The 24,124-nt window shown below is 39.8% G+C and overlaps 1 protein-coding gene across 2 annotated transcripts in view; it reads right to left on the reverse strand.

Annotated features, from left to right (window-relative positions):
• The window catches only part of emp (epithelial membrane protein), a 197,703-nt gene that overhangs the window by 25,741 nt on the left and 147,838 nt on the right, over window positions 1–24,124 (reverse strand). For both annotated transcript variants that reach the window (XM_083121032.1, XM_083121031.1), the window contains exons 4-5: window positions 6,650–6,791; window positions 4,988–5,194 (exon numbers count right to left, since the gene is read on the reverse strand). In XM_083121032.1, the coding sequence (XP_082977158.1) occupies window positions 4,988–5,194; window positions 6,650–6,791 (349 nt within the window). The remainder of the gene's footprint in view (window positions 1–4,987; window positions 5,195–6,649; window positions 6,792–24,124) is intronic.

Raw genomic sequence — 24,124 nt, forward strand, 5'->3', positions numbered from 1 at the left:
CTTTTGTTTTTGATATTGGCAGGTAATGGTAAATATGTAGATCCTTGTAATGGGCTGAATTCAGAAATATGAACATATAACTTGTGTGATGAACCGCATAGGCTCCATCCGGACTCTTTTGCTGCAAATTCAGAGTGTTTGATATTTAATTGATCTATCAAATTGCCTATTATTGTGTCTGAATTTGCATTTGAATATACAGGTACAGTTTCTGTTATGTGGGGCTGTGTAAATTTTGTGCCATTTGGCTTCTTATATTGTACAAACAATTTGAGGGAGAGCTTATAAGAGCCATTTTGTGCATTAAGAATTGCCTGGAGATTAGGATTTATACTGTTCAAGAAATTCTCAATGCCGCATCTTGGCTCTGATACAAACCGGTAATCCCTAAGTTGGGCATTAAAACTGCTATGTATGGGTGCATAGCGTGGCTGCTTTGCAGGTGAAGCATTAACAGGTGCTTCGTGTTTTCTTTTCAGACCAGAAGTAGATGGTTGCGGGGGCAATGCTGATGACTGTACATAAGAATTACACTTATGCCATTTGTAATATGCCTTGCTTAATATTTTATGGCATCTTGGACATATTTTCATGGCCTTTCTGCATTTCCTAGAGTTACAAATACGGCAATGCCTAGCCCAATGAGAACTAGATATATTTTTATTACACTGATTGCAATATTTTTGTTTTGGCATTTTTTCTTGTTGTTTATTATATAAGATTTTCTGGGCTTCAATTCCAAACTTTATACTTAATAAAAATATCAGTTGGGTTCAGCAGTTAATGGCTGAGCTGGTGCTTTTATACCCAAACAACAGCAGTAACTAGGTTTTGGTGATAGTTTTGCTGATGTACAACATACAAACCTCAACTGTTTATCAGCTAGCAGTGAATATCTTATGTGTGGGCAGTTGCATATATTTCAATCTTATATCAGGACTCGAACCCAAAGCCTCTGATTACAATGCCACAATATTAACACGTCTCCAAATGGAATATGCCCACATTTTACTGGGTTCTGAGACCCTTATGCAGACAAAATTGGATTTTGAACTGCCATAATATTTTCTAAGTCTTTGCCTAGGCTCATATTATCAGAATAGAATTGCTTTTAGCACGAGGGGGGTACAGTTCATTGCCACTGTGTGAAAATATGTTTTTATCTCAATAATCTTTGTTACATTTTTCTTGTTACAGACATGTTACACGCACAGAAAGATTAATGCCCCCCCTTCAGTGAATCATACAGAAAAATCATTAATGCTCCCTTCTAGCGTGTCTCTTGCGTGCCGGCAAAGCACGCAAACAATTAACTATGCTTACCCGCTCTTCTCCTATTGTATTGAGGAGGTGGTTATAAAACATGAGAAAATAAGAAAATTCAGTTTTTTGTACAATATATTATTGTAAAACACTTTTTACCAGGTTTTCAGATCTGGGAGTTGTATATCAACTATTCTCAAAATCTCACTTGTGGACATATTATTTTGCCACATGTTTTCAATCTTAAATATTTTATCAGGACTCGAACCCAAAGCCCCTTGTTTACAAGACAACAATATTAACATTTTGCCATCAGGAGAGGCTTTACATTTTATCAGGACTCAAACCCGAGCCTTTTGCTTACAAAGCAACAATATTAACATTTTGCCATCAGGAGAGGCTTCACATTTTATCAGGACTCAAACCCAGAGGCCTCCTGATTGCAAGGCAATAAAAACCATGGGGCTATGCACCACACTCCACTGGGCCTCAGAACCCAGTAACTATAAGCTTTATATTAATATACATGGCAGAATCAATCTGAGCTACACTAAAATTCAATTCCTGGGATTTTGACAGAAAAACACACTATAAGCAATAAGATCATATGGGAACTTGGCATAATTTTAAGTATAAGCAAATCTGTCTGAGAGGCTTTCACCCTTTCTACACTAGAATTCAAAATTCTTAAAATTAAGAGCATATCACACTGGAAGAATTGGGGTATAGGCCCCTCTTGGTATTGTTTTAAGTATGGGTAAATCTATCTGTTGAGCCCTCGCCTTTTCTACACTAGAAATTCAGAATTTCTTAAAAATCAGAGCATATCACACCTGAAGAATTGGGGTATAGGCCTCTCTTGGCTTTGTTTTAAGTATAAGCAAATCTGATTGTTCAATCAAATAGCCTCGCCTTTTCTACACTTAAAAGTTGTGCTGTCCGTACCGTAAACCCCACTACTTCTTTTCATTGTTATAACAAAAACTCTTTCCACCGGGAAATTTTTGGTGGGGGGATTTGTGGGGTTAAATCCACATCGTCCCCTCCAGGATTTTGCACCCTGAACCCAACAATCCAGAAATACAAGAAAAAAGGAGCGAAAAGAACAAAACAAATCAGCCTTTCCACGTTTCTTTCCGTATGGGGTAAAGACTCAGCTAGGGGGTTGTCCGCCCATGACGTCACACCCGCGGCAGTCGCGAAAAAAGGCGTGTCTGACCCCAGCCTTTCCTTCTATTAGTCTTGGGGTAAATGTAGTACCCAAATGAGCAAAAATTGGGCCTTTATGAAAAATGTTAGGGGTACAGAGCTGAAGTACGAAAAATATAAGGTTTTGTGCAGCTGAGGTGCATATTCGATGTGCCGTGCAGAACTAAAGATCGGTGCAACACACAATGTGCCTGTGATTCGATGGTGTTGAATATCTTTTGTACAAACCCTTCCGAAAATACCAAAGGCTGCTCGGCTTCGACGCTGCTGCGATTTTCTCTCTCGGCTAATCTTGTAAATGGCGGTTTTCTTTCTGCCAAAGATAAAATCTGAAATCTCTGATATCACACCTGGCACCAGCTGCATAGCCTTCAGAGGTAGCTGGTATTTTGTAATGAGGACCTCCATCTGTGAATTAGGCACAATGTACAGCCACTACAACTACCCTTGCAAACAGTTACTACACTAAGCCACTACATTTAACTATACATGAGCTTACTATAAACTACTGTATGCATCCACAACTATATTAATTTGCACAATGCACATTCAACATGCCGCTACCAGGATGTATTTTCAATATTTACAACTCATACTAATATCATGTCTGTTTTTGTTGATGAGGTTATATGGGTGTATTAAAATTAACATCATGGCCATGAGCGTATCCAGAGAGGGTAATGGGCAAAGGTGTCACTTGCCTCTTGCTGGAAAACTAGTAGTGAATAATTTTATCCTGTTCACTATGATTTTTTAGGTGGTCAGTAAAAAATATGCCATTCCCATTTCAGATAATTCAAAATAAAGCATTCTGGGGAAAAGTTGCGTGCCCTTTGTTGTATCCCCTTCGAAAAATATTAGTTAGCCTCCTTCCCCCTAAGAAAGTCTGGGTACACGCATGATCATGACCTAATGGAATGATTATATGTATATGCATGCCTTGTATCAGAGAACCCTACTAGTTACGGTAAGTAGGTATATAAATAATAATCTACAGTGTCCGATAAGTCAGTTGACAAAAATGCATTATTAATGTACCTGCTAGCGTCAACTGATTTATGGGCTACCCTGCATATACTGTGTTAAAAGTATAAAACGGTGACGACAGACATAATAAATCTTTATGATTTAAAGTCTGTCGTTTTGAGGAACATTTCGAACTTTGATTTTTTATGGAATGTAAGATTTAAAGATGTATCAATATTCTTAGTACATTTCTAAGTAAAACGACGTAAGTAATTTTATATGCATTGCATCATAAAGAAAACAAAACACAAGCACCAAAGTTGTAAAAATCAAATTCTTATCTTATCTCATATCTTGGTTTTACGGAGATGTATTTAACAACTTGTAAGGAAAATAGTGTCCTTGACAAATACTATTAACAAGCTTCAGAATTTGAGGAACTTTGCATAAACACCTTTGAAGTGCACTGATCATATGCTATCTGCAAAATTGGTTGTTCTATATATCTATTTGCAAAAGTGCCACATCTTTAATCAAAGAGGGAACACCTTGATCACTATTGAGAACACTGCTACCGCCTAGTGTTTGGAAATAAAGTACATTAAAAAATCATGGAACTAATTGCTGTTTGCTGTAAACTAGTGATCTCTGAAAATATTAAATTACTACGTTTTAGATATGTTTATCTACAGCAGGATGTGTGTGTTTATGTCTCACAGACCAACGACATTATCCTGTACAGCGGATTTTATTTTAGCTGTAGGGTGCTATGTTCAAGGATGTATCGGTCGGTAGAGGTCGTCTCCAGGGGTGATCATTTCATTTTATACCTCAAGGGCGAATGACCGTCATTTACTCCTTTGCTAATTGACGATTCATTGCTAATTTTAGAAGTTTCAAAGGGCGATTGCTTACTTTTAGACGTGAGGAGGTAATCGCAAATTACTTTTTCTATTAATTGCTACTAATTGCCGATTTATAGCTTATTTTAGAAGTTTCAAAAGGTCAAGGAGGTGATCGTCATTTTGTTTTGCGTTAATTGGCAGTTTGTTTCTAGCTTTAGAAGTTTCAAAAAGCGAGAGCTTAATTTTGGATATGAAAGGGGTGATCGCCTATTACTCTCTTGTGAATGGTGTATTTATCGCTAGTTTTAGAAGTTCCGAAAGGGACGATCATTTAATTCTGGACATCAATGAGATGATCACCATATACCCTTGTATTACTGAAAAATATATTGTTAGTTTTAGAAATTTCAACTGGTGATCGCTTAATGTTATACGTGAAGGGGGTGATCGCCATCTTTATATTAATTTATGATTTGTTGTTAGTATTTTGATGTCAAGAAGACGATCTACTCGTCGGCCCTGTTCTTTATACCACCTATTATGTGTATGTGTATGTGAATTCAAAATATGTTTCTTGACATGCGTTTGTACTAAAAACGCTTCTACATCATACTCAGCCAACTAGAGACCATACAGAAGCGCATACGCCTACAGCTACCGCACATGCGTCATATGTGATGGAACACATGCTAAAAGGTACAAACCCCGTAGAGAAGACCGAATTCCTCGTATGGCAACTTCTGTTCCTTGGGAACAACGTCCTTAGCAAGTTTCAGCAAGGGATCTTCGTATCCCCATAGCAACTGCTCCACGGTAACCTCCACGAAGGGCTTAATCTTGAGGATATCCATGATGGAGGCCATGGCCAGACGCAGGAACCTTGCTGCATGTTTACTCTGTGAAGTGGCGCTCTGTAAAGTAGAAACATAATGCGTTAAGTAAATTAACACAAAGAGGAGGGTTTTGAAATTATTTCATGCACGTTCTTTTTTCTACACAGTAGATTTCAGGAATGAGCAAAGATTTTCGGTTGCAGGTTACCTGGTTGAAGATAGTAAGAACTGAAAACCCGAATCCGGAACAGGAAATAGAGTATCCATACTCGGAACTGAAAATGGGTACCCTCATCAATTTTATCTAATCATCATTCATACTCTTTGTTGCGGCTCAGCTGGACGTTTGGCAGCCGAATGGGCGATTTTTTTTTTTTTCAAATTTTCCTCTCCATTCGAAAAACCTCTTGGATATTTCAAAATATGAAAAATTACATACGCTTGGAATTCCTTCTAGAGCATTGACGTGAATTTTCGTGTAGTTTGCTTTCACTGTAGTCTAGATATCAAAATTTTAATAGACTTACGTAATCGCGAAACTTTTGAGAATATCAGTGAAAGCAAACTACTTGAAAATTCACGTCAATGCTATTTCTTTTTCTGCATCTTGGCGGTTTTTATACTGTAGATTGGGAGTTTCAGCTGGTGTGCTTTGCCTCCTAGCTTTTTGTATCGTTGTAGTAACGGCGGTTGTTTGGATATTGTTATTTTATTGACGCCTCACAACTGTCGCGGGCGATGAATTGTTGTCTGGTGTTTTCGGGTTCGTGCTCTAGAAGGAATTCAAAGCGTATGTAATTTTTCATATTTTGTAAAAACACAGCGGTTTTTCGAATGGAGAGGAAAATTTTTAAAAATTCGCCCCTTCGGCTGCCAAAGTTCCAGTCGAACCTTAATGTAGAAAGATGCAGAATATAAAACAAAATTAATTAATTAATTAATTAATCAGGTTATTAATTCTTTCTTTTTCTTTCGTTCGTTCCTCTCCGTTTCATCCTAACTTACTTTCTTCTTCTCACTTTCGTTCTTTCTTTCTCTACTTCTCTATCTTTCTTTCTATAGTTCGTTCTCTTCCCTTCATCCCAAGTTTCCTCTATGGTTCCTTCTTTCTTTATCTACATCCCTCTCTCTCTCTCTCTCTCTCTCTCTCTCTCTCTCTCTCTCTCTCTCATTAATTTTCTCTATCTGTCGTCTTTCTTTCTTTCGCTGACCACTCCACACAACGGAGGGTAAAAAACATTGTATTCACCCTCTTCATTTGGTTTACTTCCTTTTCTACCATTTTTGGTTAATCGCGAATATAAGGATGAGTGAATATGATGAAATTGATGATGGGTCACTCACAAAGAACGCCCAGGCCAGAATTCGAACCTGGAACCCCTGACGTCATAGTCTGCTGTTCTAACCACTCCGCCACGGAGATCGACCATATACGCTCTCGTCACCCTCTCAAGCATATCCAAACTAATTCCATATTTACTTGGTGGTAGCGCAAATAAATAAGATGGATAGACGGACATTAGATGTTCTTACCAACATAGGGATGTTTGGAACGACAACCGCGTCGTCCTCGGAGCCGTTCGACATCTCGGGATCGAAGAAAAACGATTTTTTCTGCTGGAAGGTGATGGTTCCGTTGTCGTTGAACTCCACGTTCACCTTCTCCCATTTTTCCCTGCAAGACGAGAAATAATGATTAGCAGAAACAATGCACTGTACTCACATACCTCATATGACAAATATATATATATATATATATTGTGAGAGTTTTATGCTCTCTCTCTCTTTTCAAGAGCTCGTTAACAGAGCTACACCAATAACAATAAACGCACAAAGAAGTAAAACAACAATGTAAGACGAATGTAACTATGAAATCTAATTGCTTTACAGTAATAGACAGCAAAAACAAAACAAAAGCTTATACATAGGGAGACAAATTTATGGTAAATAAAAACTGAGGAGAGCGGTAAATAAAATGTTAGATCAGCGGTATATACCAGCGGTGGAAAAAAAATAAATTGGCACACACTTTTTCATCATGAGAGGAAACAACATACAAAAGAGCTATAAATTGATAAACTACTTCATTTTTATATACTGTACACATACACAAGTACTTAGATTTCAACTGTAATTGCCAGTAGCGGCGATTCGGTGGGGCAAGGATAGTTTACTTTTCTTGCTAGACAAGGCTTAGTAGTTAGAGGCTATAGTGCAGGGATCCCTCAGCCTCCCCCCCCCCACCCCGAATCGCTGCCAATGGTAATTGCACTGAAAAAAAGAAGAAATTGTAAAATCCCAATTTGCAGCGTCTTCCTGATGTGATCGAAGATAAAACGTTCTTCAGCTGCAAGTGGTAGGAAACTTTAGGCAAACGTTTCGTTACAAATCGACAGTTTGCGCGCACAACCTCGATTGCCGGTTTTTGCGTGTTTTCTACTTGATTTGATGATATTTCACGGTTATTTCGCGAAAAAGCGTTCATTTCGTGGAAAAGCACACATTTCGCATTACTTCGCGAATAAAACTCATGCATATTTCATCATTGGGGTGTAGTTACGTGCAGAATGTTCAAAATTGCATCTTTTTTATCACATTTCGCGATTTCGCGCATCGCGAAAATTCAATGTCCCTACCTATACATAATTAAACTGTTCCAAATATTTTGTAATTCATTCACATCTTTAATCAGTTATTAAAGAAATGAGTTTGCTACTTTATAAATATCTGACTATATGTGTGTATACATACATAAATTACTTTTATATTTAATAATATTATAAATATGCATGTCAATAATAATTTATGTATGTGCGTGTGTTTGAAGATCTTTCTCCCTCCCACCAGTTTCCAATGATTTCGCTGCCTCTCCCCCCTCCAATTCGAGGCCCTTGACTGAAGCAATTGCCTTTATATTTCAACAAGCAAAGAGCACAGTTTACAAATCAAACCTGTAATTTGTAACCAACAATAATCGAGGTTAAACGAGTTTTTCGAGAATTACAGTGAAAGGAAATAAAATCTTACACTCGGTACTTGGATATCATTCTTCGACCTTCGTAAGAACAACTTTTCGAAGGAACCTCGTATAAAATTATCCTCGTCTAAAACATGCTGGGCCGAGCGAATTTCGTATTGCGAAAGTACACGAGGCTAGTTTGTCAAGCTTCAACTCGCTTCGGGCGTTTACTTAATTCTCGTATCACATAATTGGACACTTAAATCCACTTTTTGTGATTCTTTGATTTTTCACATTTGCATATGTGGAAGTTGGCGCCCTTCATGAGGTGCAACGGGTTTTGCTCTGCGGCGTCAATCAAGTTTCGTGCAATCAAGCTGTATACATAATAGAAAGCTGAAAAAATGAATTAGTAACGAGACGTCTTCCTTAATCGACCAGTTTGTGATGAACAGGATCATTACGCAACAAAGAGTTTGACAATGTCGTTTTGCAAACAGGTCCTAGACACAAAGTAGCCTTGGTGGATTTTTTTGGACCAATTTTGACAAACACTTCTTCATAATAACCATTGCAACTATATTGTAGTTTATAGACGTTATTGACCGGTTGTAAAGCGGATTTGTTTGCTACTTTATAAATATCTCATACACGGAGGTCCTATATGAAAGTAACAAATCAATTCCATTACATGGTTTATAATATATATATATAGTAATTTACTTTTTATGTGATAACTAGAGCCACATATTTATGGTGAATAAAACATGAAGATTTCGGTACAAAAACTTGGCATATTGCGGAATAAAAACCTGTACATAGCTAAAATGGCATTTCGGTGTTAAAATGGTGAATAAAAACGTAAATTTGATTTAAAAAGTATCCATATTAACGCACAAAACTAATATTTCACTTCTAATAACACATTTATATAGTTTTAAGAATATTAAGTTTATTCCTGTGTAAAGGAGTCCATTTTTGCTTCACAAATATTTACAGCAAAATTAATCAATTTTTAGTGATATTCAAAACTCACAGGATAATTCAGACCTCAGAAAGTGTTGCATCGGTAAAAAAACAAAAAAAACTGACTTTCGTGCTTAAGAGTTGATTTCACATTTTGCAGTTCATTTCGCATCATTTCGTGACAACACATGGTAGCAAAATGCCTCACACCTTCCAAAAACATGAAAAATTAACGCATCAATATAAATATTAAATATATATGTTTGTGTAAATTAAAAACCTCCCCGCCCCACCACTGCCCCAGTCTTCAACGACTTTGCACCCTGGGCCTCAACCACTATTGATGAGTAGTCGCTGGAACGAGTACGCCACTGGTCACAACCACTGGTAATAAGAAGCTCACAGTCAAAACCGTGACATTTTCCCATCGAGACATTTCTCAGTAATTAAAAACCATTTCGTGCGACATTCCGTTTGTTTCAATGTTCGCACAGTCAGGTTCGAATGGAGCAAAAAGTGGCTAAGAAAATCAGAATCCCCTTCCCCCTCTGCCCTCCTTCCAACCCAAAGCGGTTAGCCTTGACATTTTTTTCATAGGGAAAGGGGGGGGATATTTTTTTTGCACTCCGCTATCCGCTGCTAAATATTCGATCTTTAAACTCGGGCGATTCCTGAATCACTTTTGTTTTTCTTCATTTTTTCTTCTTCAGAATGTTTACTGATTAGATTTGTATATCAATTTTTTGTTAATTTATTTAGATGTTGACTGTCACTAAAAGATGTTGGCACAGAGCTATAGAAAAAAATATGAATATATCAAGTCTTTTAGAATAATTTCCATTTTCTGCCATAGATGTCGCAATGATCACACGCTATTAATTTGAAAGTAATTCTTGGTAATTCAAAGAAATTATACATTAATATTTTACTTATAATAGTAATTATATTGTCTTAGAGAAAAGTGAAAATAAGGAAGGAATATTCAATTAAAAGCTGGTATATTATTAACTAATAATTACAATTGTATAATAATTTAGGGAACATTATACTTTGAAGGTCTGAGACAGAGACATTTAGTGTACGTTTATGTTACTCTCTGTTTATGTCATTCGGATTATTTATTATTCAACGGGTTGTATTGTGGCTGCTATTTCCTTTTTAATATAATTCTTCTTTATAGTCCAATGAAATATTTCTAATAAGGTTTAGTTAGTTCAAACATGTTAAGGAAAATACTGAACTAACTTTGCAGCAAAAATAATATTAACTCGATATATATTTTTTTAGAAAATTACCTAGAATGGCTAATAAATATGCAAATGCCTCGTAGATAAGGGCACATTGGTTCGATACCAGGAGGAGACATTGCAAAGTGCCACTCAAAACTGGAGCTCCAGTCTCGATGAGCATAATTGGATATGGGAAGCTTTAATTCAGTGAGACTACGGTCTGAATTCAAAGCTTCAGGGTTTAACAGTCCGTGGATTCTTTACAGCAGCAGCTTCAACAGTGAAAGACATAACTCCCCCCCCCCCCACCAAAAAAATAGAACGGAGGAGTAAAGTAGGGATCGAAGCATTTTACTTCCCTCATATGACCCCTTTTCCCATACTCAGTTCGTCGTTCTATATGCTTTATACTTTTCTTGTTGAGTTTTTTTTTCACGTCCTGAAAATATGATGGCGTTATCCAAAAGAAAAACATAAACTTCCAAATCAAAGTTAAAGCACGTTTAAAGTTGGTATATTTAGGTGAAACGTACATGCACAGTCTGGCTGAGAGTGAGAATGTTTTGAATTATAATACGCTACACATGTACAGTCAACGGCTATAGATCCTGAAATACTGGCTTTACTGCAATGTGTTGTGTGTTGCCAAACTCTACGGGGGTGGCCAAAGTTTCTATTGAAAACTTGGTAGTTCAACGGTTAAATCGCTTTTCTACCTCTTCGGTTCCATGACTAAATGATGAGTGATTGGACAAACACGATGAGATATCCTTATTTTAACCAGCGATCGAACTTGGGATCTATGACTTCATAGCGCTATAAGCTGACCGCTCTGAAACGGATGTTTACATTCAAGGCTCTTTCTCTCAAAAAGGAAAAGTGGGTCATTCTGTTTACAATTTACATGGGCGAAAAGTAATACAATTTTTCAAGAAGGATGTAAGAAAAGGCAGTTGCAAAAGTTCCATCAGTTTTCAAATTTATATTATTTCGTCAGTGGTACGTATACTAAGTGCGGCAATGAATCAGGTGATTTTAAATACTAGACAATTAAGACAAAATAATACCAAAAAACGCAACAAAATATGCATAATTAAGAGAAGATGAACTACTTTACTCATTGAAGAAGAAACACCAAAAGAAAATTCAAATACAATTATTTCATTTTGATTTATTTGAAAATAGCATGACTACGATGACCTCCTTTCGTTCCACACACTCTATCCGTCTTTGGGTAGTAATTTGAGCCACCTTTTACCGGATCCGATCTTCAAGTTCGTTGAGGGTGCATGCGAGTTGGTTGAAAAATGTTTGCTTTCAAATACCCCCAAAGAAAATACACGCGGGCAGATCTGGATCTGGCGAGCCAAGGAATAATCCCCGTTGTTTTTGTAATACGCTTTTACAGCGAACACGCTCTCTGCCCATGGGCGTCCGGAAGGGAGGGCAAGGGGGGGCCACGGCCCCCCCCTGGAAAATGAATGTGTACCTAAAAATTATATATTTCACACATAGTTTCATTTCAATCACAGTAATTCATGTTAATTATTATAAATTCGTTGAAGGAACATGATAATTTCAGACTGAAATAGTGTTTTTGAGAGAGCATCACTATTTTGGAGGAAAATATGTGTCATTTCCCCCCCCCCCTGGAAAGAAATTACCTTGCTTGCCCCTCCCTGGAAAAAATCCTGCGGACGTCCATGTCTGCCCCATTCTACAGATCGACCACAAGGAAAAAAACTTTGGAACGAAAAGTCCCCGCGTAGCTTTCCCTTCTTCCCTCCACCTCGGGCCATAAGGAAGCATGGTCCACTCTCCCCTTCCCCTACTCGCGGGAGTACGGTGCACAGGAATCGCGGGTTTGCGCAGGTTGTTTTGCTCGTGGTTCCACTATACGACTCCATCATAACTGAATGGTAAAGCAAGGAGGGGTCTTCCTTGTCGCACAACAGTTTTGCCACCTGACGTCAGACGAGGAATGTCTACGGGGTTAGGTTAGGCCTGTTAGGTTAGGTTACATTAGCATAAATACAATGAAAAATTATTATTTAGGCTAAGTGAACTAAGCATGGCTAGCCTAACCTAACAACGTAGGCATTGAGCCTAAAATTAAAAAGCCTTTTCCCGTGACGTCAGAACACAAGGTTGCTCAAGTGTTGTGCGATAAGTGAGACCCAAGCAGGAGCCGTAAGATGGTTGTAGTCACGTGTTGCCTCTGACGCAACAACTGGCAGTAACCAGTGTTGCTAAATCACCAGAATCATTGCCACACCCTGTACATTACTCTTGTCAGAATTTATCAAGGTAACGCAACGTACGTTACAATTACTCATCTAATCATGCTAGCATGATACAAACGGTATTACCAAAAAGTAACGGTTACTTCCGTTACATTAGTTACTCCACAAATCTGCTTGAGCAACCCCCCCCCCCCCTTTTCAAAAACATTATAGTGTTTCTCTTATGCAGCAAACCCGTCACACTTCATTATTGTAAAATTAGCAAAGAGCACACTTAACATATTCTCATTTCTGAATCTTTTCAACCGTTCATAACAACCCGACATTCTGTCTCAAACTATTTATTCTTGTTCGGCAAGTTTTTTCAGCTCCTTTTTTCGGAGCCAACCGACCTTCAACACTCGCAAATGTCAATTTGCGAAGAAACCACTTTTTTCGCTACGGAAAAGGGGGGGGGGGGGTGCAGATAGATGGTCCCCATTTCCCAGCGCTATTCCAGGAACGAAAATATTGTTGAAATAACTGTTTTTAAGTGTCTTTAGGAAACCCCCCCAGCGGCCGGGAGGGAAGGGAAATATGGCCCGGAGCAGAGTTCGAGTGGAGAGGAAAGACTTGTCGCTACCAGTCTATTGTTTTAAAGTTCTGAGCTTGTTATGGTTGAGAATGGATTTTTGTTCTCGCCTAAGGTGTGGCACTCAAGATATATGGCTTCTTTTCCGCACACAATGGGTAATCAACATATATGTTTATTACTGTAAAAATATTGCTATAATTAGCTTTCTTTTGTCTTCAAGAGGAAGTGGAAACCAAGTGTGTGCATGAAGCAGTGATGCAGCCACTGGGCCAGAGAAATTGAACGGAAGCAGCCACGTTTTATATAAGCCGCTGTAAGGCCGAAGCTAATTTAATCAAATTCAAGTGGCCTGTGAGATGTTACTGGTTATCCAATGGCAGCTGTGTAGGAATCTTGCGAATAGTGCATGTGCTAATGCTACAGACCGTGTTAAAAATGTAAACATAAACATTGGTTCCCCCGGAATTTCTTGTTCAGGTCAGTCCCCGTTGTTTGCAGTACAGTATAAGTATATGAAGTAAGAAAGGAGCACTTGTTTTTATCAGTTGTGCGACGACAGCGCCACAGACTGACGACAGTCAAGTATTGTTCAAGTTTTACCATGAAGGAGTGAACTTGTTGAATCCTTTGGATGAGCAACTGCAGTGCAGATTATTAAAAAAACAACGTTTCTTCTTTTAAAATAACAAAAGTGCTGTGATACGTTTAAGTGTTCAACCATAGTTCGACTTGCATTGCACATTTTCAAACCCGAGGGTAGATGGCGCCACTAATTATAGTCAAATTACACGTCTGTCTTTTCTACAACCTTACATAATCTCATACGCTTGATCATACGGAAGTAGGCTACAAACGAAATATAATAATTCGTTGTTCTCATTGTTTCTCAATAAAATGGTGATTGATTAAACCACACATATTTGTTTTGTGACCAGAAGGTGTTCATAGATTTCATCAATTAATATTTAAACGTATGTTGTAGAGTTATTTGTTCAGGTATATTCAGACATACAAGTTCTCATGTATTTATTCTCTCTATGTCCTTCGGAAACCTATGAAAATTATACTCGACTCAATAAATTTGTTCCTTATCGAACTGTGCAACCATAACCTTGTAAAAGAATCTCCACTTCGCCGTTCCATATTAATGTCCATAGAACCATCAACGCAACCGGATGTTCGAGGGGATCCAGACGAGTACGCATGCTCAGCAGCAGCTCCGCCATTAACACCGTCTATACTACTCAGTATGGCTCTAACAATGTTGTCACCGGAAGCAAATATCTCACAGGATTGACCCCAGGTCATCACTGTGCTTGCCTTATTGTCAGTAACGTATTCTGAAAATTTGACCTGGTTTACCGCAACAATTCTTATTTATTGCATGTATTTATTAAACACCCTATATAGATTATTAGCAAATTTTCATGAAATCCCCCGTTTTACCTAACATTGGACCTAGATTTCCCTGTACCAAGGGAAATTTACGTTCATATAGTAACACTGCCTGCGCCAGGCGGAGCACAAAAAGCAGGAAGGAACAAGCCGTTTTCTCCAACCAACGCTGTTTACAGCGGTGGAACTGACTCTAGAGGCGGCGTGTTTACAAATAACCGCTTCGGCTTCCTCGCCCTCCCGGTGTACAAAAGGGGAGGAAACCCAGTCGTCAGAAGGGTTCTATGGAGAACGATCAGTGGCGTACATAAACCAATCTTTAAGATCTTTAAGTAATTTACTTAAATTCTGGTTTGGAAGCTTATTTTAATAGTATGCATATAGCTATGCACAATATACAGGGTGTCATTTTAATGGCGCCCACGGATCACAGAAACGTATAGAGGACATCAAAACAAACAACTTTTCTCAGTAACATTTTTCTAGTTGGTGCATCCTTTCGGCGCTACAGCCATTCAAAAAAGACCGTTTTGCCGCCTGGATGCTGGCAACCCAACACAACATTTGATCGTATCTGTGACGTCATTTCCTGCGGCGGTACGGCGCACGGCAGGGTTGCAAGGAACACAAAAATTTTGTGAAAAATGACAAAATAGCAACCACATTATTAGCTGTAAAACGAAGCGAGAAACGCGTCCAGTAGATCGAACATCGTAGCCTACCAGTCAGAAGATCAGCAGTCATCTCAGGGGAAGGGGGAAGTGAACCAACGATATGAGATGTGGTAAAAAAAAAAGTATTCAAAATGAAGTGTAAATATCGGATTTTGTCTTAGCCTACATGTCAAGTATGAACAACAATAAATTGTATTGGCCTTGCAGCTTACATGTGGCTGTTTACGCCCAGTTACGTCAATTATATTTGCAAATCTCGTTGCAAGGTTGATATCTACAGGTTTGTGTCCCGATGCCTTGTAGTACTTTTGTGCTGATAACGAAAGAATCCGAGGTTCACGTTGTTACATTACGGCTAAAACACGTACAACCACAGTAACGATCTAATGATGAATCAGTAGCGAATATACTGCCCTGTTCACAGTTGCAAACTATTACATGTGTATCCGGTGCGTAGATAAACACAGTCGTCGGAGAGCTTGTATTACTACTACCATTTTTGCCACTTGCCTCATTATGCCCTGAATATACATTATATTATGTGTTGCTTACCATTGGAATTTTGAGTTCTTTCATTTATATTTTGTCATCTTTTCAGTGTGTCACAGACAACTAGTATCAGAAGGACGAAGTGGATAGACTAAATTGTAGATGCCAACTTGGTAACTAGATTTGCAAATATTTGACATGTAAGCTGAGATAAAATTTGATATGACCACTTCCACTTGAATTATATTTTCTTTCTACCATTTTTCGTATCGTTTGTTTACTTCCTGTTAGGTTACAGAACGTGTTTTCTCGTTTTGTGTTACGGTACATAATGTGGCTGATTGTAGCTATGCCATTTTTCACAGAATATGCGTGTTCCTGGCAACCCTGGAACGCATCGCTTCACGACGGGATATGACGTCACAAATGCAATCAAATGTTGTGTGTGGTTGCCAGCATTCAGGCGGCAAAACGGGCTTCATTGAACGACTGTAGCGCCGAAATGATGCACCAACTAGAAAAATGTTTCTGAGGAAAGTTGTTTCTTTTGATGTCCTCTATACGAATCTGTGGTCAGTGGGCGCCATTAAAAGGACACCCTGTATAATGAGCAATTACCCATATATTAAAGCTAAATGCATAACAATATATGAAAAAGGTTGATTTAACTGGGGTAAACGCGGTAACATGAAGAATCTGCCACTGCTTATCATCCATTTCATCAGTTCGTCATAATCCTCATCGTCGCAAAGAAGCCAAGTGTTGTAAAAGTGACGTGAAATAAGAGAGGAAGTAAGTAAGCGTACGCATTCCATCAATACCATGCCAACACGTTCCCTTCCTCGTTTGGGTATTGACAACACCTTGATCTGCTACGGTTACCGTTCAGAGACTTTCTCGACGACTCCCTTACGTAACAACGGATGCTGAAGAGAGGAGATCACCAGTTCGCGGCAGTTTCTCCAGAGCTTTCACCAGAACGACAAAAAAAGTGTCCCACGGACGTGGATTCGAACCTTCGTCCATATTTCCGCCACGCTTCCCTGGCAACCGTGCTGTTAGCACCGATACAACAATGAGCGAACGCGGAAGCCCACATAGAAGTGGAAGTGGAAGATGCAGAGGGTGATAAAACAATGGGAATTGACAACCACTGAAACGGATTGGTTTTTCCATGCTTTTGCTCGGGAAATGAGACATTGCAGGTAACAGTCTTGGATCTCTGATTTTCACTGGCCACGGGCGTAACTAGTTGTTTATTTTCGGGGGTAGTTCATGATGGTGGACTCTCGTGTACAAGTTATCTACATGTCAAACAATGGATTGATTGATTTGGTGTATTTTGCGACGCATTTCTGCCACTCTTGGCTCATGGCGAAGTTAAGGGATGCATGATGATGTAATGAAATTGATGAAAGGAGTATTACAAATAACACCCATGCACAGGCCGGGATTCGAACCAGGTGCGCGTCTAGGGAGCATCCATAGGATATCCAGAAAGGACGTTTCATGGATAGACTGTGCATCATTTTCGATATGTTTTGGACATTTTGTGGATCATCTTTTGAATACGGTTTGAACATCAGTGCTAGTTGGTTCACGTAAACAGGAAGTGATCTCGATGTTGAAAGTGGACAGTCATTTGTTTTCTCCTTTTGCAGTCATCGCAGACGAAAATGTTCTCCCCGCTTGTAGCCGAGTGCACCCGTGTTGCCAGTGGCGGCGATTAGGGGGGGCAGTTACCCCCCCCCCCCCAAAGTTTGGCCACTTTTGCCCCCGCACTATGCTAAACCTTATCTACAAAGGGAAATATACTGTCTCTGCCCTCCCCCCAATGTTTTGCACTTTGGCCCCACAGTTTTGGAACCCAATAGCTGCCACTGCGTGTTGCCATATTTATGACTTCCCTCCCTTGCGTCGTTGTGACAAACAACAACGTTAAATAAATATTACTCCTCCGCTTTCGCTATGTTCTGTTTTCCCCTTCACGACGATATCAACGCATGGCACGGAATAAAAGTGACAGCAATGTTTTGAAGAACGCCGCACAAATTGGCAACGTTGGAGAAGAGTACCTCGGAAAGGAACTGCCCAGGAGGGTGTTTCTTTTCTTGGTCGAGCAGTACGTGAGTCTGCTCACGTCTCGATACCATTCCTAGAAGCACGAAAGCGACTATTGTGGGAGAACGTATCACGTGGGATACTTAAAGCAGTGGCGTATTGTGAAAATTTGACCTGGGTTTACCGCAACAATTCTTATTTATTATACACCCATCTAGATTAATCAGCTGTAATAGAAATAAACACCAATGCAAGAAAAACAAAAACAGGAATCCACAACTTCAAGTTTTTCATAAAAGCTCCCTTTTAACCTAAAATTGGACATGCACCAAGGAAAATTTTGCTTCATGTAGGAACACTGCCTCTGCGAAGCGCAGAATAGAAGCAGAAAGAACAAGCAGTTTTCTTTCACCAACGCTGTTTCTACCGATGGAACTGCAGGCAGCGTGTCAAAAGCCCCCTTAAGAGTGGGCTGGAGTTTGGCATGAAAGTAGTTTCCTTGCCCGATGCGATACAGACACATCTAGCGACATATCAGGGAACTAGGAATTCTTCTCGTCTGTTCTAATCCAGAGGCCAGCCAGAGGACCTTCCTCCCTTCACCACCCCTTCCCTCGATCTGGTCGCGTACAATCGGCCGTCAGAAGGGTGCGATGGAGAACAATCAGTGGCGTACATAAAACAGTCTTTAAGTTCTTTAATTAATTAACTTCAATTCTGGTTTAGAAGCTTGTTTTAATGAGCAATTAATTGATTTATTTGCTTTATTTTACTTCGCTTTTTGTGCCACTTTTGGCTAATTTGCGAAGATGGGGATGAGTGATGATATGATGAAATTGATGAATGGACATCATCACAAACATCCATGCATAGGCCAGGATTCGAACCCGGGATCCATTGCGTCGTAGCGCAATGTCCTAACCACTACGCCACGGGAACCGGCATAATGAGCAATTAGTCATGTATTAGAGCGAAATATATGTAAAAGTTGGTTTACCGGCCGGCGGTAACATAGAGAATACGCCACTAAGTCCTAAAGGTCTCTGAAAAGAGGTTCAAGATCGCGCTGAAGAGTCACTGAGAAGTTCATCAGTCGCCTAATTAATACAGGAAACACTCCTTCAAATCAGCTCGTGCGAAAAACTGCCACATCACTGAAACTAATCAAAGGTGAGGGGGAGCTTTGGGCTGGAAGCAAGCCTTTCTAAATATCCCATTTGATTACCGTGTTACATAATAAAAACATATCCAGTAAAGACCATTATAATTATTTTATTACGTAATGGAATAAGTGTACCATGGGAACGAAATTCTTGGAGCTTTCACTCGGTTTTCTGCGTGAATGTTTCAGCACGTGGGGGTTAAAAATACAACTGAACGTTCATCTAGCACGTTTCGCCGGTAAAAATGATCCATTTTCAGAAACTTTCTAAATTCTAATGCCTTTTTTTTTAGCCTCAATTTTCTTAGGTTGGAATATAATTCCAAATCCCAACCGTGGTTAAGAAGAATTGAGAGGGCAGAGGTTGTCCTGTCTACAGGGCGCCTAACTGTTAAGTGGGGGACCCGGATTCGATTCCTGAGGTGGATGATATATGGTGGGAATTTTTCTAACCATGCCCGTATGGAGCGGCTCTTGTGTTCACCCCGCCTCAAACAAATTCATCCCTAGAGGTGACCGGAACATGATGCTGATCACATCACCTCCACAAATTGCCGAGAATGTCAATGTGTGTGGGGAGGGGACGCCTACCTCAACATTCCTTCCATATTCCTTCACATGTTGTAATGTACAGGAGGTTCCTTTTTTCTTGGCGGTACGCAAAGGTATGCGGCACAGGCACTAATAACATTATATTTTAATGAATGAATTGTATGTATGTGTGTATGTAACGATATGGATGCACGATCATTTATGAACATTCCAAATATCTTGTGCTCCTAAGGTGAAAGCAATCACAATAACAAACCAACTTGAAGAGCACCGGAACTTTCTTCCCAGAAAAAAATACACTGTTATATGTGCACACACACACATATATTATTTCTCTGTGTTAATGTGCGTATGTATATGTGTGTGTGTGTGTGTGAGAGAGAGAGAGAGAGAGAGAGAGAGAGGTGTATGTAATTTGTGTTATTTCATATGGATTTTTCAATCTCTCAAGGTTAAACATGGTGCTTTGATGAAGTAAGTGAAAGGACGAACACACTGATACGTCTATTGCCAGGATTTGAACACAGAATCCCTGTATTCATAGTACGCTTCGCTAACCTACCTCTCTGCTAGAACATTGTTTAAGTCTAATGTATGCGCAAATGGGCTAATAGGGACTGAACCTACAGTTTAAAGTGAGATAAGAACCACAGTGTCTCTCATCTTCCCTGAGGATTGCACCCGGAACCCCTTGACTACAATTTGCCGTCGGGGAGGATCCCATAATGTCTACAATCAAGCGATCGCACATTTTCAACGGCATAAAAGTAACAATTAACCTTGAATTGCTCTGTCGGAGGCAGATTGGGGGAGGGGAAGGTCCTTGGGTGTACTTTTCTCAGACATTGGCTGAAGAAGCGCACACTAAAGGTTGCTCTCAACATGTCACATAACGAAGGAAGAGTTTGCTCAAGACAATTGGAAGGACATTTATCTTATTTCTTTTCCGGCAAGGGAAACGCTCGTTCAATCACATTCCGCGGCTGAAAGATTGCAGGAAAGGAAACTCGTGTAGTGCACCCGTGGGAATGGCCATTTCCTTCGGAGGAAGGTGAAAGCAAGAAAAAAAGACGTCGTTGCATCACGACTGGATAAGGCAAGAAACGAGGACCTACTTTCTCTCTGGCTCCGTAACTCACACGAAGGCAGGTTGGAGCTGAGGTTACGGCGCCGGCACCACTATCGCTGGACATCGTTGACAAACAGTGGTTATAAGTGCCGACCTCCGTGGAAGAGTGGTTATCACAGCGCGCCACGATGCCAGGGGTCCCGGGTTCGATTCCCGGCCTGGTTATGGGTGTTCTTTGTGAGTGTCCCTTCATCAATTTCACCATAACATCACTCATCCTCATCTTCGCGATTTGCCAAAAGTGGCGGAAAAGCGAAGTAAAATAAGCTAAATCAATCAATCAAAGCTGTTATAAGCGAATACACTAAACACATTTTTAAGGCATAATAAGTCAGGAAATGCTAGTTGGTAAGGCGTCTGACTGCCACACGGTAGAAACGTGTTCGATTCCCTAGTGATCTCTGATTCGAATTTTCGCGACAATGTCCCTGTAGCGGCTGTGGGGATCAGCCAGGCTCTTATAAATTGGTACCTCGGGATAGCCCTGGAGAAGAGGGTAAAGGCGGCCGAAGCGTGGTGCTGATCACATCACCTTCAGTATGGTCGAGATCGGCAACGTGTGGCCCAACTTCCACGCACCTTATGTGCCATCATGGGACGGTGCGATGCACATGGGATAGCTTCAGTAAGATAAGAAACATTTCATTATTTTCTTTCTCAGTTCCTAATCTTTCTCCTATTATCGAAAGAATTCTCCTTCTCTGGAAATTTTTAGTGGAGGAAATTTCGTGATAAGATCATTGGTGGGGTAAATCTCGGCCTCCCACGTATTCCGCACCTTGACTTCTACAGCGCAGTGGACAATTGAACACAGACGAGTACAACCTTTGTTACGGTGAAGCTTATGCCAGCATTTGACTGACAAGTGCTCTATAACTGCGCCAGTCTCAATGCAATCAGCAGGCAGTTGCTGCGTTTTGTGGCCAAAGGTTACAAGGGTCTGTGATCAGAAGCTAAAGGCCTCGTTAAGAACTAGCTTTCCAAACAGTAAGCCAGAGAAGGAAAATTGGATATTCTTCTTCTGTTTCAAGGGTAAGGGCTTATTTTCCCATAATGCTTTTCGTTTGGCTTTTATGCTCATTTTGTAAGATACTTTACGGCGGTCCTTGATACTGTAACTGCCATCTGGTTGTTGGTAACCGGATGGAAATCTTCAACATAGGTTCTTCTGTCTTTTTTCTCCTCTTTATTTCTACTGCTTTTCCCTTCTGTGTGTGTGTCTAGTTTCTTTATTTCTCTCTCTATATACTCTCTTAATTTCTCCACCCCCCCTCTCAGTGTGTATGTGACTTCTTCTTTCTCTTCCACTGTCGATTGCTTCTTAAACATTTCTTTCTTTCTCTTTAGAACGTTTGTTTCTTATGATGACGTAAACATAACGTCCATATATCCCACAAAAAAGTAACCACTGTTTGATGTTAACCCCCTCTTTGCAAACGTGTCACTTTGGGGTACAGGGAACACTGGTCCCTTCTTCCGCCAAAATTATTGTTATTAAAATTTAAAAGTTAAGGTTCGGCTGAACCTTTGACCGACGCCAGCGAAGCCGTTTTCGAGAATCTTCGTCTCTTCTCGAAAAACCACGATGATATTCCAAATCCTGAAAAATTGCATGTGCTTAGAATTCCTTCTAGAGCATTCATGTGAATCTTAGACTGATTTGATACGATTTTCGTTATTTGTGCAACTTTTGGCTAATCGCGACGTTGAGGATGAGTAATGATATGGTAAAAAGAAAGAAACAACACCCATGGCCGCGCCGGGATTCGATTCCGTGATCCCTGGCGTTGTTAGTTGTGCTAACCACTCCGCTACGAAAGTCGGCAAATGTTACTTAACCCTTCGAGTACCAAGACTGGGTCAATTTGACCCAGATAACATTTTTTTAGGAATTTCACTATTTTAAAAAGCCGTAGTGGCATAATATTATATTCCTCATTTAACATGCGTTTTTACTTTTGCACATCATTTCACTAAAGTTGGTACATAAAATACCAATAAATAAGTTTATATGCAAAGCACACTATATCAGCAAACCGCTCTGCAAGGACTGTCAAGTGTAATCAGAATGGAATATGTGATGTCAGTTTCTTCTAAAAGAGACATCTTATTTGTATGTTTATATTTTAAACTTTGAATTATTATATTTCAAGTATTGCTTGAAAGAAAACTGCTATTAATAGAGTACATTAAAAATTGCATCTCTTGTGTCCATACTAAATGTGTATGTGCTTATTTACTTTCATATAGGCAAAGCATATTATTGTATACATAACATGTATTGTAATACGTGATACAAACAGGCACATTGTCCTGTTTATTGTATATCCCAATTATAACTCACTGCATCCAACTAAATGTATTTTTTAAAAAATAGTGCCTGGGTCAAAAAATCTTGGTACTTTACGTAACATTTTTACCTTGGTACTCGAAGGGTTAATCCAATCATCAGCAGCAATGTCATGTTAGCTACGTTTTCCCAGAGTTGCGAACATGGCACACGTAACGGTACAGCGAATCGAACCCTGCACCCACTGATTACGCAACATCCTGTCCGACAAAAGCCAGAAAAACTAAACAAACAGTACGGTATTTGCTTTACGGGTTCTTGCTTCCCCTCCCCCCCCTCTCCCTCTTGTTTGTTGCCGAATTTCTTCTCCCGGTCGCCACTTTCTCCCGTCCCAAGAGGCCCTTCTCTTGTGCAAGTCTTATGCCGTTCTGGTGAAAGCGGAGAAAGTACATTTCGAAAAAAAAAAAAGAAAGAAAAAATGACAGTCAATAAAGGGTAGGTAATTTCCGCGTGAATTCCACGCACATACTCTGTCTGCTTCCTCCGTCTTGAACACAATTAGAGGTGATGCAGCGAGGTGGGCTCTTGGCGGAAGTTCAAGCGCAATAAAGCCGCGAAACTATTTGCAGCGTCCGTTTGTTTACAACGCTAGAGAAACGAAACTAACCGCCGCAGAACGTTGCAAGGTCGTTTATTACAGGAATTTCTTGGACATCCTTGTGGACCACCATGGGATAGAAGCGCTAGGCGATAAAAATATAAAAAGATTGTTCTCTGCGCTTGCACTGTACCATAAAGACACATAAGGGGAGTTGACAAATATTCACCCGATACAGACCATAATTTCCGTGTGCCTATCTACTTGGTGGAGTGGTTAGCACAGCGCTCTACGGCGACAGGGGTCCCGGGATCGAACCCCGGCCTGGGTATGGCTGTTCTTTGTGAGTGTCCCTTCATGTATATTTTCAGTCATCTTCATCTTCTGGATTAGCCAAAAAGTGACAGGAAAACGAAGCAAAAATAAACCAAATCAAAACAAACCATAGTTTCGGTGATGTGATCAGCACCCAGCTCAGACTGCCTTGCGTTCTGGGTTTAAATCATGTTAATTCAATAATTTATCTACGCTAATCAGATGATTGATAGATGCTGTTTTTTTTTCAGTAATTTACTTAAAGATCAGTACAATTAACTTGAATTTTCCGTTCAGCAATTTCTCACAAATCAAGAACGTTTAAAATATCCGAAAGTTACACGGTAAGAACCAAAAAGAACCAAAATAAGT

This window comes from Lepisma saccharinum, chromosome 4 (genome assembly GCF_977018435.1).
Source record: "Lepisma saccharinum chromosome 4, izLepSacc3.1, whole genome shotgun sequence".
NCBI classification, from domain to species: Eukaryota; Metazoa; Arthropoda; class Insecta; order Zygentoma; family Lepismatidae; genus Lepisma; species Lepisma saccharinum.